General features: G+C 46.7%; 1 protein-coding gene across 2 annotated transcripts; it reads right to left on the bottom strand.

Annotated features, from left to right (window-relative positions):
• Nucleotides 1-1451: 1451 nt before the first annotated feature.
• On the bottom strand, nucleotides 1452-13602 carry TBP (TATA-box binding protein). Of its 2 annotated transcripts, XM_019712652.3 has the most exons (9): nucleotides 13096-13602; nucleotides 11208-11519; nucleotides 9532-9725; nucleotides 8362-8774; nucleotides 6334-6421; nucleotides 5656-5747; nucleotides 3950-4117; nucleotides 2827-2921; nucleotides 1452-2141 (listed from the first exon to the last, which is right to left on the bottom strand). In XM_019712652.3, the coding sequence occupies exons 3-9, from the start codon at nucleotides 9583-9585 to the stop codon at nucleotides 2062-2064; spliced, it is 990 nt and encodes a 329-aa protein (XP_019568211.2). In that variant the 5' UTR covers nucleotides 9586-9725; nucleotides 11208-11519; nucleotides 13096-13602; the 3' UTR covers nucleotides 1452-2061. The 2 variants fall into 2 exon arrangements, with proteins under 2 accessions (XP_019568211.2, XP_019568210.2); XM_019712651.3 differs by lacking the exon at nucleotides 13096-13602 and having other exon boundaries at nucleotides 9532-9728; nucleotides 11208-11346.
• Between the last annotated feature and the right edge of the window lie 15 nt (nucleotides 13603-13617).

Consider the following 13617-nt stretch of genomic DNA (forward strand, 5'->3'; position numbering starts at 1 on the left):
TCGGCCAAGAATGCTTTTTGTATTCTCAGCAGGCTGCTAAATTTCTCCTCATCAGTTGATCCTAACTTTTCTATGAGTCAGGACCCTTAGTTGCAAATGACACAACTGAAATTTAAATGGAAAGGAGTTTATACAGATGTGGAGCTGGCGTAAGACTAAATAGGGACTAGGATGATTTGGGAGCACGTGCTTCCCCCTCTTGCTCTCCACCCCCCGCACCTGCCATCCTCTGGGTCTTAATGCAGACAGGCTTGTTCTGCAGCAGAAGACACTGCGGGACCCAGCTTTGAACCCTACTGAACACACGAGAGATGTGTCCTTTGGCTTCAGGATTACTTCATCCCAGGAAGGGTTCCTGCCCATCACCCAAGATCCCTGCTAGGCCCAGACGGCCTGTCCTGACCACTCAGCCCCACTATAGACAGCACACCCTGAACCTGTCTCCTGACAGATCAGAGTCCTGGTCTCCACACGCTTTGACAACTCAGAAAGCACCATAACAAATACGTTTCAATGCTTTCGACATTATTATTGATGCTGGCCTTGTTTTTGTAAGACTGAGTGTGTTCGTGTGGGATAAATAACTACCTACCGGGTATTTTAAGTCATCATCCCATGTGTTTTTAAAAATTAAGAATTCTCAGTGTAACAGGTAATAAGTAATAAAGAATCGATCAAATAAAACCCCTGTGGTTCTGAATTTGAGTTGGGTATATCTGTGAATTCATGAAGTATTTTACCTTGAAAATTTTCAAAGGGAAAAACGCAAGCATTTATCCTGGTGTATGAAGTGCATCACTTTAAAAAAGTATTCAAGGAACATATGAAAAAAAATGAAACTATTAGAATTTCACCATTTGCAACCCACTAACAAATTAATGGATCAAAGAGAGGAGAAACAACCAAACACTTGATTACTAACAAAAGAACACGCCACTTGTAGTCTTTACAAAGGGATCAAGGCTCTGGATGCAGCAGCCCATTCACAGGAAACAGAACAAGGCCCAAACTGAACTGCACCGTGAGTGTGCAAACAGCAAAACACAGGCTAGGAAACCACCAGCCAAAAAGCCTGAAATGTTAAGGAAAAGAGATGGAGAGGAAACTTCAGGAATAAAACAGATAGGAAAACATATCTTCTTTTTTTTTAAATGGAAGACTAACCTCTATTAGGGTAATGCCTATTTGTAGGGGGTCATGGGGCTCGTGGCTGGATGGGAGCCAAAACGGGGGGCTTCTGGGATGGCCGGCAAGGTTCTGGGTGGTGGTTGCAGGGTCAGAGTGAGAACTACAGGCAGTGTTATCTGGGAAGGAGGAGGTGTTCGATATATGGAGGGCAATAAGTACCTCTTTCATGAGCAGCCTTACATTTTCAGGCAGTTCATCTACTTTCAGTGCAACGTACAATGAAATGTTGATTGAAACAGCAAGCAAGCAAACACACACTGAAATGGTTTCAGGCATTATATCTAAAATACAACTTTTTAACAGTATGACCACATGGACCTTACAGGGCACCATTTATAACATCAACCTAACACTTTATAAACAGCATTTATTGTACAGAGCACTGTGAAGAAAGAAAATATTTACAGCTGTTCGTTCTCATGAACACACCTGTTCTGTCCTGCAATACTGAAAGGTGGAATGTGTCTGGCACAAAAATAACCCTAGGAGTTACAAACTAGAAAACACTTTTAAAAAAGATTTTTACTGCTCTGGTAGAAATATAAAAACTGGTTTAAGGGGAAGAAATCAAACAAAATTAAAAGTCCAGTCAATTGTAAAGGTGGCTCTAACACTAAAGTTTCGTCCCTTAAGCCAACTTGTCAACAGCAGTAAGTGTTTAAAATCTAAATATAAATAATGGGCAGCACCGCCTAGACAGGGGCATGGCTGGGTCTCTGTGGAGAAGTGCGCCCCTCCCGACGTGCCCACGGGCACACGCAGGCTGTCACCCACAGCCCAGCGGGGCCATCCCCACCAGCACCACTTCAATGTCCCCAAACTTATTTATTTTTAAAAAACCAGCAGGTGGGGGAAGGCAGGCGCACACAGCCACTACGTCGTCTTCCTGAAGCCCTTTAGGATAGGGTAGATGTTCTCAAATGCTTCGTAAATTTCTGCTCTGACTTTAGCACCTACGAAGACACGCGGAGTGGAGATGAGAGTCGGAAATGGTATTTCTTAACATACTAAGAGGTGAAATCGTGACTTTAAAACAAAATCACAGCTAGACTGACCAGACGTAGTCTCTGTGCCAAGCTAGACTGACAGACGTAGGCACTAATACCTTAGCAATGGAACCCCTTGTCACAATCCCACTTTTGTTCTTAAAGCAGTATTTTCTTAAAATGGCTGTTGGAATTACAAAAGCAGTGCCCCAGGTGACGCCAGCCTTCCTCTCTGCAGCTGGCCTGCTGTCCCAGGCAGGGCAGCCCTGAGTGGCTGCATCTCACTGTCCCAATTGCTGCCTCCAGCCAAGATCCTAACAGCGCTCCTCTGTGGTCTCAAAATGACATTGCTGGTGAAAGCCAACGCTTCAGAGGACAACTTCCAACTGAAAACGCCCTCTTATCCAGTGCGGTGCTCCCTTGTCCCACCCCCGATAGGTCATGCTTTGGCAGAAGGACCAGCAGGAACCTGCTCCGGTTCCTCCCATGGGTGCATTTCCCATCGGTGTTAGGGTAGGAAGAAAAGAAAAGGGCGGCAGAAGCATCTTTCCCAGTTGCTAGCGAAATGTCCCAACTCGGTGACATTACTTTTTAGCATTGAGAAAATGACATTCAAAGGTTCAGATACCACACCCTGTCTATTGTAACTTACCTGTTAATACAACTTTTCCAGAAACAAAAATAAGGAGAACAATTCTGGGCTTGATCATTCTGTAGATTAAACCAGGAAATAGCTCTGGCTCATAACTAGAAGTAAAAGGACAAAAACAATTTGTAAATTAAAAGTCCATACTGTTAAACAAAATGAGGACCCATACAAGGGAAAACACTGACTAAACAGCCACCCGATCAGGAGAAAGCCCAGTTCTTTGAGTCACAGCAAAGGACAGAGGACTAAAGGCCAGCGAGGCCAACTTCTGACCAACCAGCACTAGAAGGCAAATAATTCCATTTGTGATGAATCTGGATTTTCTGACATGAGAACAACAGCTTTACCTTAATGTTCTGTGGTCTCTGACCCTCATCAGGTGTCACTCTGGACCAGTCTGCCTGTATCATTGATTTCTAAGCTCGGACAATAACAATTTGTCTTTTTCCATTCCTGTCTCATCTCTTTAAATTGGAATAATCTAGCTGTGTGAGCACTGGCCAGGCAAGTTAACTAAAGTGACAGAGCAGACACTGGCTGGACAACAGGGCTTCCTGACTGCATACACTACCATCATGCCTAGTTGGAATCCCAGTAACCCTGCTGTGTTAGCTGATACTGGAAGCAGTCAGCAGGGGAGTGTTTCACCTAGTGGAAAATGTAGGACAGGTTTTCAGGAAGACGCTTGGGCAGATACGCGACTGCGTTTCCCAGGTGTGTAGGGCCTGGTGCCCGAGGGTGCTGTGAGAGGGAGGCTACAGAGGTGGCCAGGACCTTGCAAGTCCTTGCTGGGAAGTCACGGCGCATGGGCGGAAAGGACAGTCCCGTCACTCAGCCTTACGCTTGGCTGGGAGAGCCGACAATGCAGACTAGAAGGTCACACAGCTGAGGAAAAAGCTGACACACGAGGCTGTGGATTTAATTCCTGCACTTAAATCGTACTTAAAACAATGAAATATGCCCGAGGGGAGTCAGTGACACCTGGTGAGGGGCGCTTTCATGTCAGCAGGTGGGGTGGAAGGTAGAGGTGGTGAGAGGGGCCGCAACTGCTTGCCAGCAGGCAGGAGGCCCCGCAGGACACACAGGCGGCCAAAGCGTGTTACGCACCAGCACATGCGAGACTCACCTGCTGAACTGCTGGTGGGTCAGCACCAGGCCCTCCAGCCGGATTGGGAACTTCACATCGCAGCTCCCCACCATGTTCTGAATCTTGAAGTCCAAGAACTTGGCTGGGAAGCCCAGCTTCTGCACGACTCGGGCGTACTTCCTGGCTGCTAGTCGGGACTGCTCTTCACTGGGGAGAGGGAACGGGAGGGAATGGGAGAGACTTATACCCACACAGCCAAAATAGTTGTTTAGAGGAATAACTTATAAAAAGTCCAAATTGGGAAAGGTGTTTAAAAAAAGTGTAACTGGTCACCAACCCCCCCACCCCCACCCAAGGGGATAAAAGACCAGCAGATACGAACCATTTCATTATAAAGGCAGAAAACAAAGGCCTGCCCCAATGAGCACCTTTTCCATGACCAGACTATTGACAGCCCAGTGTGTCACAGACCTGTCACCATCACTGTCACTGTCACTGTACTTTAGCCCACAGATGCCTGCCAAGACCAACATGAATGGGCTTCCTTTTGGCAGGAAAATATTGACGAGATTCAGACTTGAAGAACGTACACACTAAGTCTCCTGCCCATTCGCGTGACTATTTGTTAGGTGAAGCTGTGACTTAGCGAAGCAGAGCTTCGCTAAAATGGGTGAAAGTGATAAAACCATCATAAACAAGGAACTCAAGGGCGAAGTCAGGAGTGACAAAATGTAAGCCCACAGGCAGTGCTTTTTTACAGGAAAGTAAACTTATTTATGGTTTCTTATCTGGATAAAGTAATTACCGAACTAGACAGGCACTATTCTGTCTGCGGGAAATGCTCTGCACAAAGAGGCTACAGACTGGGGAGGAAACCCACACCCAGCATCCGCTGACAAGCCAGTCGCTGGTGTTCCGTCCAGAGGACAGCAGCGGACAGACTCCTACATGAAGAGTCACGTGGAAGCCAGGGACAGGCCCACGTCTTGCCTGCTGAAAATCGAGACCAGAGTTGGGATGGACACAGCCATGTCTTTCCCGTCATTGAAGGACAAGTTCAAAGGTCATACTAAGCACAAGCATCGACTGCCCCTCTACGTTAACACCTCCGAGTGCATTTTAATCATCTTTACTTTGAAAAGTTCAATCTACTTCCCTTTGTAAAAGCTTTATGAAGCTGATGTTACTAGCCCTCCCCCCACGTGTGCCTCCTGCCAAGTATGGGGGCTGTCAGACAGTGTTAGACGCCAAGGCCCGAAACGCTAACCTTCAGACAGGCTCACTCCAAACAGGCGGAGCACGGCAACAGCATGTGACGGGAAAGGTGCGTTCTCTACGTGCTGCCACGAGGCTGGCAGGCACCGGCAACCACACACTGTGCTGTCACACTGCTCGTCCAGTGCGGTCTGCCACACTCACCATCCCCTCTGAAATTCTGTGACTCAACCCATTTGTTTTCCACTGGGGGGGTGACTGTGTTATAAAGTCTTTCTCTTAAAGGGATCCTTCCTAATAATGTTGATATTACATTTTATCAAATACACATAAAATATAACTGAACTGTGTGGGAATAAGCAATGATAACGTACGTCTGACACTCATGCCTAAGCTGAAGAAGACGAAATGACTGCTGTCTGAAGTGATCAGACCCAACCATGTTAACAAGGGAGCAACCACGTCTTATGGAAGAACTGGCCTACTGCACAGAACACTAGCCAAGGCCAGCACAAGGGCCCCCCACCTACCTCTTGGCCCCTGTGCACACCATTTTCCCAGAGCTGAATATCAGGGCAGTGGTCCGGGGCTCTCGTATTCTCATGATCACAGCAGCAAACCGCTGAAAGTCAGACACAATCGTTAACGAGGTCTTGCCAGACTGCTGATTTCTCTTAGGAGAACCAAACCATGACAAAGAACATCCCGACTACTAAAGGACCCAGGGCATACAGTTGTCAAAGCATCTGCCACGTGTCCCTGCACAAGACACCCTTGTCTCTGCGTGTGGCACACTAGGTCTTGCATGCTAGGGTGGCAGAACCAACACCCTGTGACAGCTGAGTGAGCGGCCCCTGGACCTGTGTGCTCTTTCATACATTTCAACAAGTAACATTTGCAAAACTGTATTCTTTAGCTAATTACACCTTAATACACACCAGTACCTCCGTTTCTACCTTGAACTTGCTGCTTCTCAAGACCAGCTTCTGTAACTATAACTTTTCTATTTGATAAGCCTTTTCTACTTCTTGAGGGAACTAGTAAATCAGATTACAACCATACCAGGAAGTAGTGGAGTGCCCTCCTATTTCCAATCAGCTCTACAAACAGCATTAATGCATAACATGACGCAGACTTTTTCATCTAGGGACCTGTAGAAGTAAACTCCTGTATTATTACAGTCTACAATACATTACAATTGCTCTGACCTTGGGATTATATTCAGCATTTCGGGCACGAAGTGCAATGGTCTTTAGGTCAAGTTTACAACCAAGATTCACGGTGGATACAATATTTCTGCAAGAAATTTGAAAAGAAAACATGATTTATTTATTTACCTTTTACAGGATGAGGTATTAGATGATTATCTAAAATCTGATCCTTTCAACAAAACTAATTTAATTTCATTAGTTTAGTTTTAACTTAATTTCTTAATTAGAAATTTTAATAAATCACTGACATTTATTAAATGTTTTACAAGTACCACATACCATGGTGTGAGAGCATTTCACATGAATTGTTACTTAGTACTGATGGTGCACCATGCAGTAATAACTATCTTCAGATGAAGAAACTGAGGCTTACACAGGCTTGGCTTGCTCAGGACACACAAGGCCTCCGAGGACTAGTGTCAGGGTTCAAGCCTGCCTCTCTCCAGAGCCTCAGCCTTTCACTTACACTGACACAGCTCATCCACGAGCTCTGAGCTACCGTCACCATAACCCCTATTCCTAAAACCACTACTTATGAAGGAAAGAGGCAGGCATGACTTCCTCGGTCCTCTCAAAATAAGTATCTTTTGGAAAAACAAGAATTCAGTATCTTTGACAAAGGAAAAAACACCTGCTTTTTTCTTATGATTAACAGTCAATCAAGAAAACCAGACATAACCATTTATTAATCTAGGCCCAATAGGCTCCCTCTTGAGTATTCTTGTATCAGTTCATGAATAACTTAACAAAAGAAAATATATAGTGGAAAAGAACTTTATTACAAATTTTAATAAAAATTCAATAAAGCAAACCCAAATTTTAATTTTGTAGTTTCCTGGTTTTGCAAGTATAGACTTGAAATGGGCAATGTCCTTTGAACAGAACAAACTGCCCATAAACCATTGTATGTGGACCCGATGGCCATGTCCTGTGTACACATCTCCAGCTGGGTCTAGCTCATTGCTGCTTCTGGTCCTTTCTTGTACTAGCAAAATGCAACACTTCTTGTCAGAAGTGGCTCCTAGTGTGGTAAAAAGAAGACGGCTGCCTTGTTCAGTGTACATGTGTGAGGCCACTTCGGGCGGCAACCCACTGCACGTGCTCATCTCTCTCCACCACCTACTTCCCGCTGAGCGATTTCATATGCACGCCTGCCTGCTACACTGTCCCCTCATGAACTGAACCCAGCAAGTTCTGGTGCCTCTGTCACAAACTCAGTCACACAACTAGTAATGTATTCTCTTTCTAAACAATTGTTCAAACACAAATAGCCTACAATTCATCATCTAACCATCTTTCAGGGCACAGACCAGAGAGGCATTCCGGACTCACACTGTTGTGCAGCTGTCACCACCATCGTCCCTGGGAAGCGGAAGCTGTCCCACAAGGCAATAACCCTGTGCTCCCCCCGCCAGCCTGGCACCCACCCTTCCACTTCCTGTCTCGGAGCTTCACTAAGCACCTCCCAAGACTGGGCTCACAGTGTGTGTCTTGTGACCGGCTCACGGCACTTGGCATAATACCCTGGGCTCCACTAGCAAGCTGCCTCCTCTGGACGGCTGAGTAACGAACGTGCCACCCGTATGAATACAGTGCACCCCATCCTGACCCACGTCCTTTAGGCAGAAAGACCCATTCAGGCCACAAACACCCATCCTCAGCTCTTCAAATATTTAGACACGGCTGTCCCAATAAGCAGTAAGGACAAACAAGGCCACTCAACTCCACGAATTCCATGACAATGAGAGTGAATCTTCCCAGAGACCTAAGACACCACCACAAGGGAAGGAGACGACAGAGGCTCGAGGAGCCAGTCAGCTGCAGGAACGTCTGCAAAAGGAAGGGCGCGCTGCTTCTGCTCGCCAAGTACACAGACAAGCTGCCCAACTTCCACAGCTGTTTCCAGGGCTTCCCTGGGGCACCAACCAGCTCTGAGGGGAGACAGCTCTGGCCACAACACCGGCAGAGCAACACCCCAAGACAACCAGCCCTGGGGCCCTCCAGGCAGGATGCTCAGATACTCACTGTAGCTGGGGCACGATCCCAGAGCTCTCGGAGGCGGGTGTGGCGGGCGTGATGGGGGTCATGGGGGTCATGGGCGAGGGGTACAGGGGCGTGGTGCCCGGCAATGGTGCGGTCGTGAGAGTCTGTGAGTGGAAAAGCTGCGGGGTGGGGCCCGAGGCACCCTGAGTTGCTTGCTGGGCCGCCACCTGCTGTGCTGCGGCTGTCACCGCTGTCACCGTTGTCACCACCGCCTGCTGCTGCTGCTGCTGCTGCTGCTGCTGCTGCTGTTGCTGCTGCTGCTGCTGCTGCTGCTGCTGCCGCTGCTGTTCCTCCAGGACAGACAGGCTGCTGGGGTTCTGGATCGGCTGTGGGGTCAGCCCCGTGCCGTACGGCATCATGGGGCTGAAGATGGGGATTCCCGGGGTCATGGCGCCCTGTCAAATGCGGGAGGAAATGGGTCAGGCCAGCAGCTGGGCGTTGTGTGCAGGGAGCACCTGGGGAAGGACGGGCATCTTCCAGTGTGACAGGTCCCTGAGCATGGCGACAGGAACCTGCTCTTTATACACCCCCTTTCTTTACACGACACAGCAGGTAACGGCTTAGGGCTCAGAACTGGACCTGGCTGTGCCATCCACGCTTGCTACTTACCACGTGTGAGAACCTGAACAAGCTGCTTAGCTATTCGTGCATTCTAGGGGATAGTAACATGTGAAGGTCATTAGAAAGACTAAGGGAGAGAACTGGAGTGAGCACGCATCTTGTTTAAACTCTTATCCTAACATACCGCTTCGGTGATTCCCCGTCTCACTCTCAAAGAGGATCTATCTCAGTTTGGATGATAAATTTTATGGTTACCCTAGAGACATCCACTGAAGGCATCCAACACGATAACAGGCACATAGAAAACACTGACATGTTAGCAATAACAGTGACGATCATTCTCCAGTTGCTGACATTAGGGGTGTTTCCGTGCTGGGGCTATTATGAATAAAGGTGCTGTAAACATCTGTGTGCAGGCTTTGTGTATACTGTGTTTTCATTTCTCTGGGGTGAATGCTTAGCGGTGGGATTGCTAGGTCACGTGGTAACTTTATACATCCATTTTCCAAAACAGACTGCTACATTTCCTTCCCTTCCATATTCTCTCTGACAACGCCAACAGCTGGACTGCACCCCCTACCGCTGTGTTACCTGAGGGGAGGCCAGGCCCTGAGCATATGGTGGCAGGCTGCTGTTCTGATCCATGATGACTGCTTTCTTTTTGGCAAATCAACACCTGGGCCTGGAGCTCGCCTCAGCGTTCAGGCTTTTCCTAGAGCATCCCTAGCACACTCTTCTCAGCAAGTTCAACTCTCTATCTTCAGGCACAGCAGGGAACACTGATGCTGCTTTGAGGACAGAATGAAGTTTAATGTAAGAATACAGGTACATTATACAATCTTATAAACCAGTTTCATGGTTACACAACCCCCCACACCACCCAAAACACAAGCTATTTTGGAATACACTTCCTTTTACCAATAACGTTGAAATCTTATTCTTTCCATGTTAACTGTGACTGCATGCCAAGTCGCCAACAGAAATAAAACCTGTTTTGCTACTGTTTAAACACTCTTATAATGTTACAATTTAAGGTGTCGTGATTCGGCACTGAAAACTTCTGGGGGGAAAAATGCCAATTCCTAAGCGAACTGTCTTATCTGAGTAGAAAGATTTATTACCCACCGTTTACACAACTCTATTAGGCTAAGTTCAGGTTTTAAAGTATTCCAATCAATTTTATATCCTCAAAGTTTGGGCGTTAAGTTCAATAAATACCTAATTTAAGTCCAATACACTTTAGTCTATTGGTTATTGAGCTGCTACTTTAATAAAACACTAAGAAGTACAGACATAAAAATAAATAAAAGACCATGTTGTTACGCATGCAATAACTACCTCTTTAGAACACATAAATACAAAGTGTGCTTATGTCTGGCTTTCCTGAAATTACTCTTTACTGGCTAAACATCTGAAGTTAGTGTTAGACAAAAGAACCACGTGGCTGCTGAAAGACCTTTTGATCAGTTTAGTTCACATGGACCCCTGACTTGCTCAGGGTTGTTGTGAAAACTGACTGAATCAAATAGGATTAACTGATTAACATGTCACAAACAGCATCTAGTTATCATACAGAAGCACAGGATAAATGTGTGCTATTATCATCAGATTTCAGTTTAAACATTAATACTTGATCAGACGTTCTCACACAGACTTACAGGTCCTAGTTACATGTGGAAAGTCAAAAACCCACAGTCACTTAAAGCATGTGCAGTTGCAAAGCAAGCACTCAGCTATTTCGGGAATAAATGAAAGAATCTGATAACCACTTTCAGAGGACAAAGGACCCCAAGGACTACATACTCATTACTGACAGACCATCATAAGCATGAAAACTGCCTCAGAAAATGTCAGAGATATACGAACGGTTACACGCTTTTGACACTAATCCTGTTGTTACAACAGAAGTGCTGCAAATACACAGACGAAGAGGATGTAGTCCTTAGCCTCCCACGTCAGGAGAAACGACGGCAGGACAGGAGGACTCCGGGGCTTGGTGCGCGGCACCGTGCAGTCCGGGTTCCCCCCGCGCCCTGCACCCCACGCTCCTACGGCCGAAAGCCGCTTACGAACTACAGCAGAGGGCAGCGGGCGAATCGGCGGGTGGGCGGCCGGTACAGGCCGAGTGGCTTTGGCCCGGGCGGGAGGCACGTTCCCGCGCGGCCTGCGCGCCCACCTGCGTCTCCCACCGCCATCGCCCCGGGGCCTCGCTGCAGTGGTCGCTCTGCACAACCCTCAGAAAAGATAAAAGGCTAAAGGGCTGTTACCTGGAGTCACTGCAGAGAACACTACCCGCCCGCGAAAACGGAGTTAAGCCGTAGGCGGCCCCAGCACCCGCCTCGGCCACCCTCCCGACCCTACTGAACGGCTGGCGCGCGTTTATACTGTCACTTCCGCCAGTCCCGCCCTTGGCTTCAGCGAGGTGCCCACGCTGGAGCGGCGGCCATGGGAAGTGTGGGCACTGTCACTTCCTGTGTTTCCTGGGATGATCGGTTGAAGGGTATTGAGAGGCGGGGCGGAGCTCTTCAGGACTTCCGGGGTGAGGGCGTCAGGCCGGAGCGTTTTCTGATTGGTCGTTGCTGGAAGGAGCGAGATACAGATTTTTATTTTTATTTTTATTATTTTTTAGATAGTTCATCAAAAAGAGGGTTTATTCGGGAAAAGAAAACAAAACCGCCACAGCGGTGTGGGAACACGCACCTTCCGGCCCACCGTCTACGTGCAAAAGAGCGAGATACAGATTTTTAAATGTGGACTTTCTGAGCCAACTCTCTGTGTGAACTTTGTCAAGTTACCTGGCTCTCTGCCTCAGTTTCTTGGTCTGCAGAATGGACTAATAGCAGACGTTTCCATCAATGGACGTTGAGAGATGGAAAAAGGAAAAGCATGAACCGTTCCTGGCACATGATGAGCACTCAGTCAGTGCATGCTTCCTATTCTCAAACATATCAAAAGATAAGAAAAACAAAAACAGACAGCCTGGCTTACAGAGTCAAGTATATTTTACATCTGCTACTACCATCTTATGCTCTTTTTTCACATTTGTCACAATGAGACTGTCCATAGTTGTTTATTTGCTTCCCGATGCTTGTTTAGATCCCAGAGTACCTTCATCTCTGTTTCTGTAGTTCATTTAGACATAATCATATATTGTACCTATAGGGGAGGAGAATTTTTCCTCTACACTATAGGTTCTTTTGGCTGTTCTATTCATTACATTGACATAAAACAGACTAACAGGAGATGAACAAATTTTATTATGTACTATTGTGGGACAATAAGAGGATCCCTGGCAGTCAGTCATTTGAGGCTTATGTGCCATCCTGAGCTAAGGACAAGGGGATAGGGATCTGCGGTTTCAAAGGGAAGGAAGAGAACTCTGAGGAAGATGGGTAGAGCAAAGGTTTGGTAAACAAATGTTTGCCACGCCATGAAAGAGACAACAGGACATAGAGAGGACATTGAACAAACAGGCCCTGCCGAGCTCCCCCAGCCCACCACACCTGGCTCATACTCTTCGCAGTTATCTCTGGTGATCGCTCTCTTACTGGACCAAGCCATCTAGCTACATTCTTTTAGGCAGTTAAAGGGGAGGTAAAAAGTTTTTCCTGAGTCTTTTGGATCCCCCATTGTCTTCGGCTCAAAATAATTCCCATGCCAAAGTGGCACATTCTGGGGAGACTTGTTCTGAACCCCTTCATACTGCTTATTGTTTTGCTTCCTTTGTATTTTATATACCCAGTGAGGTTGTGAGCCCCTTAAGGATGGGGAATGTTATATAGATTGTTTTGTATCCAGGACAGTACCTGAATAAATACAATGCTTCTCTGTCAATAACCATCAAAGAAAGTCCTTTTTCTATCCTTTTTGTTTGTTTGCAGTAAAATATGGGGAGAGTTTTAATTAAACAAGTACTTTCAAAAATCTTTTCTGGTTCCAGACTTCCATGTATATATCACTAGTCCATCATGTATTAGCCAATTGCTTGATTGCTTCTTAAAAAATAACATTTTAAACATTGTAAAATAGAATTTTCATATGAGGAAGTGAATAAACGCATGTACAGGATGGTTATAAATCAAATCAAGAAAGCGACTATTGCCAGCACCAGAACCCCAGTCCCACACCTCAGCCAAGCAGGCCCCTCCTACTCACTGTGTACTCCTAAGTGATGCAGTGTGTATTCTTTTGCTCAACGTTATAAGACTCATAGTCAGCTAACATCGGTTAATTTTCCTTGCTGTGACATCCTTCAGTTGGGGTTATCCATTCTGCTGTTTATGGACCTTTGGCTCATTTCCAGCTTGGGGCTATTAAGCACAATGCTATATGAACGTTGATGCACGGGTCTTCTGGGTAGAGCGCATATCTCGGAGTTGAACTGCGGGGGCCTAAGGTGTGTACATCTGCTGTGCCAGGCGATGCCAGTCCCTTTTCCAGATATGGCTGTACCAGTTTACACTCCAATGGAGGATTCGACTTTCCGTTGCTCCACAGTTTTGCCAAATTTTTTGTATGCTCAGATTTAAAAGTTTTTGTCCATCAGGAGTGAATTTGAATGTTTTCTTAGGCAAGAAAGCCTTTACATCTCTGTAAGCTTCCACGGAATACGGGGCGCTCCGCTACCCACAGGCCAGGCTGCAGAGCGGACCTCCAGGAGCCGGGTATCTGTGCGAC

This window comes from Rhinolophus sinicus, chromosome 2 (genome assembly GCF_057876585.1).
Source record: "Rhinolophus sinicus isolate RSI-liver-muscle chromosome 2, RSI-T2T, whole genome shotgun sequence".
NCBI lineage: Eukaryota > Metazoa > Chordata > Mammalia > Chiroptera > Rhinolophidae > Rhinolophus > Rhinolophus sinicus.

What these genes read in the sequence shown, in the direction of transcription:
- TBP (XM_019712652.3), bottom strand. Translation starts at nt 9,585, where the DNA reads ATGGATCAGAACAGCAGCCTGCCACCATATGCTCAGGGCCTGGCCTCC. An exon ending in AGGGCCTGGCCTCCCCTCAG is followed by an intron (nt 8,775 to 9,531) that starts GTAACACAGCGG and finishes CGCATTTGACAG; the next exon opens with GGCGCCATGACCCCGGGAAT. An exon ending in GGGATCGTGCCCCAGCTACA is followed by an intron (nt 6,422 to 8,361) that starts GTGAGTATCTGA and finishes AATTTCTTGCAG; the next exon opens with AAATATTGTATCCACCGTGA.